Here is a 6,676-nt window from a genome sequence, read left to right on the forward strand (position 1 = left end):
GACTCGGCATTGATCAAAAAAAAAAAGTTCGTAATCTGGCATATAGAAAGTGAAATATTCATAATGTATTCTTATCGACTCTAGTGATTTGAATTACCCTTTTGGGCTTCTTTTGATCAGGAATTTATTATGGAATACTTGCAGATATCTGCAGCCATACTAAAATGGTGATTTATTTTAAAGGCTCCATTTCAACGGATGTCGCTTTGATGACCCCATTTTACTAGCCACATTCCTCTGGCTACTTCGACATCTCCCTCCTTTACTCTCATTTCTACCCACCTTATTCGGCTTGCTACTGATTCTCAGTTTCCGTTTGAGATTTCTTTTGGCGAAGTAGCCCATCGCTCGTTGTATTCGTACTAGCTCTCAAAGCTAAGATAAAAAACCGTAATGATGTTAGCATTTGGAGTAATATCCCTCATGAATGTACAGTAATAATACTATAAGCACGTCGTTTTGCTGAAGTCTATCTTGGACTATACAAGGCATAAAATGGAATAAGTATCAACCGATAGATTGGCGTAATTCATGGGCTAGTGGAGTTGGTTACCGTTCACACTGCTTTTGGGATTTTCTGGGGATCTTGAGAGGTGCAAGAGCAGCGCGGATCTTGAAAAAACCATTAAAGCTCTTATTACCACCTAAAGCATTAAAGTCCAAATGTAAGTCAACAGGTATGGGTGTAAACTCATCTACACAAATCAGATTCGAAATCGATAGCGATAAAATCTTACGTCCTCCGGTCTAAACTCAGAGTATTTCCCATATATATAAGTGGCTATTTTTTTAGTAAAGATTGGGCATATCAATAAGTTCTCATTTTGCGCTTCATCCTAAAATATATATAGAGAGGTTAGAGAATAATTCGTCAAATATCAAAGCCGATTTTTTCAAGATATTGATTTCGCTGATGATCATTCTCAACCGACAAATCACGGTGTTCATTTGCAGTTGTATTCAGGGCAGAATCTAGGATGTGTAGCATAACAGGCACAACTGCATTGACAAAAGCATCCAGTGTTTTGATGAATAGTATACGTTCATTCTTCATATAATTGCTCGTACTTTCCTGCATTGTAGTAAACGAAAGTGTTAAAAAAAATTGAAAGAAAAGAAGGCAGTGCTGGAGTTCAAGAGTGCAAAATATATAGGGTGTTATGGCATATCACGGTGAGCCAAATCAGAGAGTAATCAGCGTTTCCCACATCTGTCCTCTAACAAGTCTTATTACTAATTTTTTACCACCGGGTGATCTCTATGCAAAATACAAACGCTGTGTTAAAAATCTTAACTGTTTGTAGTAAAGGGTTATTCAAGAAGATCTATTTGTGCATAAAGTAGATCGTTTTTGCTAAAACAGAGTTGTATAGTTAGGATTATTGAATAAGAGGTTTGGTTTCTCTTCTATATTGAGCAAAATTAAATTGCTACCCGAATTTCGAGTTTAACGCGAAATTTGTTAATAAGGGCTCCCATATCCAAGGCTTAAGTATTTTGTAAGAACTTTTTTATACTTATTTTTGTGTTTTAACTCATTGATCATTCCACTTACGATAATTCTTTATATTTCATCACAAATTTCAAGCTGAGTCTAATATTGGAATAGCACAAATATGCTTATGATCTGAGGGGCTTTAAAACACTTTGCTCGATGAATTTATATGCGTAAAAGCGCTGGATAGGTGTGTGGGGTTGGATAAAAATAGGAGCAACGAACATAAATAGTGGATAAAGAGAGTCTCAACACATTTTCTTCCACAGCTCGAACTTGAAAGAATACGAACAATGTCTAGTAAAAATACAATATCTCTAGCTTTTATAAATTACGGGATATGACAAAATATTAGTTGGTTGCATTATCTTTACAGCTAAAATTCTGGGAGTTACTGTAGCAGGACGACATATACAATAGTCGATAATACCATAGAACGATCTTCAAGCGCAGGGTCACCGATAATCCATACAATATTGAGTAAAATATGTAAATCAGTATGAGAACGTTTATCATCTTTGTAAAGAATGTCTTTATTATGTCTTTATTGTCTTTGTTATTCTTCTTACCTTTAATTCCAATCATTCCATTATTTTCTATATAATACTTCTAATTTTAATTTTTGATTCCTCACCTGTGTTTTTCTATATTAATTTTTCGGTGAGGATAATTAATGCTATTTTATTCTATAATATTTTAATAATACAAGACCTGTGTTTTTCTATATTAACTTTAGCCTGCCCAATTTCGAACCACTATAGTTACGTACCTTTGTATTTTAATTGGCATTTTTACTAACCACTTGAGACTCGTCGATGACTTCTTATCAGGAAATTGTTTGGAGTTCTGGCCGAAACTAGTCACTTTGCCTAAATCAAGTCTCTGAGTCTTCGTTATTTTTTCGGCAGTCTGACCAAATTCCATGTCCCAAACATCATTTCTGGCCAAATCATATAGAATTATGAAACATTCGAAAAACTTTCCAAACAATTTTAGCCAATATTCCCAACAAATGCTTTTTGTAGGGAAACTGGAAAATTGTGGTCCATTAGAACGATGTTCTTAATCGTTAATATAATTGAGAATTATGAGAGAGTAAAGGAAAACAATTGGTACAATAAGCAGGTTCAACTGCATAATTCTATAACCCCTGCTCTATGATCCCTGGTTATTACATGGGTATTCTCTTGTAACATAATGCTTTACCTCACCCATGTTTGATTGCACTTAAATTTGCATAGATTTTCTAGCATCTTAAACATAAACTCAACCCCTAGGTGATATATATCTACTTGGAAGCTATTACACAATTTCAACATAATATTTTGATCCTCGATATCGAGAGTAGTAAGATATTATTATAACATAATATAACCTACTATCTGTAGAGTATAATAGTACCTAAGGCTATATTCTTTGATTGTTTTTTACGAATCTTTTATGTTATAAAACAATTTAGGTCAAAAATGCCACCAAAACGAGTGCTGTGCAATTGTCCTGTGTGCATAGGCAAATGGGTGAGCAGCTCAACAAAATGGAATCATGAGCAATTCTATGTGAAAAAGATAAGGACAAAAAAGACTGAAATTTCTACCGAAAGTATTCAAAGAGAGAGGGATAGCATTAAGTATGCTTAGACTCTTTTCTGTTAGTCTACACATATTTCTTAGTAATATTAATTTGAATTATCATTTTATAATGCTTCGATCATTCAGAATCATCTCTCCTTGATAATACAATGGATATTAGTTATGAAGAGGCCGCAGAAGGGTCACAACATGGGCTGAACTGTGAATACTTTAGCGAAGAAGATGATTATTATAATAATGAGAGTGAAGATCAAAGCAATGTAAGTCAAAGCAGTGATAACGAAAGTACGAATTCTGAACCTGGGCAAGATTGTGAGTCCAGCTATTGCTTGGTATGAGTTCTTTATTATAATTATGTTTTAACCATGCTATATTACATAGACGAATTGGCACAGAGCCTTATTAGAGGCATAGAACTTCTTGAGGTGAATGTTGAATTTAGAGTCCCCAACGAAGCTTTTAGTATTATAAATAGAGTAGTAAACGCTGATACCGAGTCAACTTATTTAATTGAAAAAGAGTTACAAACGCTAGTGGGAATCAAGCCAGATTCGATCGATTGTTGTATCAATAGCTGTATTGCCTACACTCGCGAATATGCCCAGCTTACTAATTGTCCAATTTGCAAAGAACATCGTTACAAAACAGATTCTTCGCTTAGTAAAGAGCGACCACGAAAAGTGTTTCCGTACATTTCACTTATTGACCGATTTCGAGTTCAATATAGAAATTCGGCACGATCAAATGAATTGAGGTTCTGACCTTCACAATCATCCTTATTGCATTGATGATTCCTGGTCCCAAGCAACCCAAAAATATCGATTCATTTTTGGTGCCTCTCATAAACGAATTAAAGAAACTTGAAGGTAGATCAATTTATTGCGACTTTTGTTTGTTTAGAAGCTATAAAATCTATCGGAATAGATTCACTAATACATTAGTGTCTCTAATACAATGGAGTATATTAATATATTCTATTTTATTTTACTATTATCGATATATAGATGGTGTTTCATGCTATGATGGGTAAAAAAAAAATCTTTTATTCTCTCGGCCTACACTATGTTTTGGTCTGGAGATATTCCAGCAATCACAAAACTTATTGGGTTTACTGGCCATAATTCATATCATGGCTGTCGATTTTGTACGATCCGAGGTACATATCACCGTGATAAACACCACGTGTACTACCCTCCTGATGGCCCAGATTTGCCACCATTAAGATCACATCAACAGTCTCGAATTTTTACAAAAACTAGAGGAGGCAAAGAAATATCCAAAAATGTGCAAGATGAAATAATTCGGGAAACAGGTTAGGAACTGGTGCAAAAATGCACAAAAGAATATCTACTAATGCATGAGATTATTATAATATAGGAATTAACAGACGAACGATACTTTTAGAGCTTCGTACCACTTCTATTCCTTGGTCATTTCCGATAGATATAATGCATCTGTTTTTCGAGAATGTTGGTCAGTTTTCCTATTTTAACTTTAATCTAAGGAAAAAAAGGAGTGGAAGTAGGGGTTACTGTGTCAATCCAGTTCTAGAACCGCTCTATTAGCTCCTTCCTTAATCACGCCCAATTTACACCGCCTGCTTAGAAATTGTTCGATTTGTCGCTTTTCTCGGGCTCTTATTAGTTCGGCTCCTATAGCCTCCTCAATATCCAGTTTGACCCGATTGATGATGGTTTCGGATGAGGCTCGAGTGTTTTCAAAATGAAAGGCGATACGATCCCGATGGATTTGCCACAGTTCCGAGTCGAAGATAATTTGAGCCACGTGCTTTGCTGTTCGCGAGGATTCAGATAGGTCTCCCAATATGAGGTTGCGAGCACTCAGCACCTGAGAATTCTGGAGGCCTGTGATGGTGACGATACACCTCTCTGCCCACTGCCACACTGGTGTAAGTTCAGGACATTCGAAAAAGGTATAGCGAATTGTGTCCCTTGAAGCGTTACAGCGGGTACACTTTGGATTGTGACCAGGGAATGTAGCGTTAGTGATAACTCGTTCTACAAGGATCCGCCATCGTAGAGTACGGTGTTTTGGGAGGGTGGGTCGTTTGTGAACGGAGGTCCACACTTTCTCCCATTCTTTGTTATTGATCCAACCTCAGACCAGGATCGAGGCACCAGTGTATTCGGCTCTAGAGAGCCATTGCGCTGGGAGTGACGGCCTTGTCGTGTGGTGTATTCCGCGACGGGCTTACCGGCTAGGTGGCAATGGTAGAGTGGGAGACGGGGGTGGGGGTGTTGCTGTGGTATGTCAGCGCATTCTGTGACTTTTGCAACTAAGATCGGGGGTAGGTTGAGAAACTTGAGGTCCCATCCGAGAGAGCGGTCGCAGTATCGACGGTGATACGCTCTCCTTAGCTTTTCAGTAGGGAGCATAGAGGATATGAGTTCCATTTCCGATTGTCTTCCACTATTTCCGTCAAATAATGCTTGTTTATGAAGCGATCTGCACTCGATTTTTCTGCCCCACCGGACAAACGTTAGTATCTCGTTAAGTAGAACCCACCCTTGCGTTTGAGTTTGGACATGGGGAATGTAGTGGCAAAGATGGCTGTACCATATCCTTCCGGTGCATATTTCCCTATTAGTGTCAATCAGGGATGTCTACAGGGCCGAGAGACCTCAGAAATACCCCCTACGACTGAGAGTTTACTAAAAACCTCCCGCCGGTGTCTTCGAATAACCTAAAATATAAAGCTTGCTCAATCCAACAAAGTTGTCGAATAAAATTCTTTTGTTTGAAGTTGAATCGATTTGACTCATTTGACCTAATTTGACTAAATTTTACTTTGTTTGATCAATTTTTTGGCTAATTAAAGGATAATCTAGCGAAATTCTCCTTATTAGGCTCACTACTTTTGGACTGAATATGACGCTAGATATCGATTGGAGAAAGAATGCCAGTATTGGATGGCTTTGTTGGGTGTAAATATCTTATGGCAAATTAGCTGGGGTGAATAACGAAGCTGAAATTTTAACTAAAGCACCAATAACCAAGTAGACTGTTTCATGTCGACTGTATATAAAAGAGAATTGACCTTTTGGACTTTTGGACTCGAAATCTCACTTTTCATGAATGCTATACTTCGCTAGCGTAAAATATGTCAGCTTTTTTTCATGTCAATCCTCTCTCCATTGGTACGTATGACTTCCCCATTTCTATTACTCCATTATGTCTATTTTTTGCAGCCTGCCTAATGCCCTAGTTTCCAAAATTGATACATAGTTGCTTATGTGGTATTTCGCACAATTTTACAAGGCCTCATATGGAATTTCTCCCCATTAGGAGTCAGTTGGATGGAAGCTATGCGAGTAGACAAGCGTATGCCTGAATACCCAAACAAAAAATACAACTATCCTTTACCACTATCCCTTTTCGTCAACTTAATTACCAACACATTGCAAGGCTATTCTATGGGCGTATTGTTGAATGCTACATTTGCAAAAACTATCTCCGAAGGATTTGCTCTGGCATGCATCATTCTGTTGGGCTGGGTGTTTCACCGTTCGGTAGAGGCACGAATCTGGGAAGTTCGACCCTGGGCAATAATATTAGTACCTGCTCTTGATCA

At 37.5% G+C, this 6,676-nt stretch overlaps 1 protein-coding gene across 1 annotated transcript; it reads right to left on the reverse strand.

Moving 5' to 3' along the window:
* Positions 1 to 4,620: 4,620 nt before the first annotated feature.
* Positions 4,621 to 5,498, reverse strand: VTP21DRAFT_5371 (uncharacterized protein; the record flags this gene model as incomplete). Its single annotated transcript, XM_069395885.1, has 2 exons — positions 4,621 to 5,035; positions 5,107 to 5,498. 2 exons carry the CDS (start codon positions 5,496 to 5,498, stop codon positions 4,621 to 4,623), a joined length of 807 nt encoding a protein of 268 aa, XP_069247939.1.
* Between the last annotated feature and the right edge of the window lie 1,178 nt (positions 5,499 to 6,676).

The sequence above is a fragment of the Calcarisporiella thermophila genome, assembly GCF_041956535.1.
Source record: "Calcarisporiella thermophila strain CBS 279.70 unplaced genomic scaffold VTP21scaffold_22, whole genome shotgun sequence".
In the NCBI taxonomy this organism is placed as follows: Eukaryota; Fungi; Calcarisporiellomycota; class Calcarisporiellomycetes; order Calcarisporiellales; family Calcarisporiellaceae; genus Calcarisporiella; species Calcarisporiella thermophila.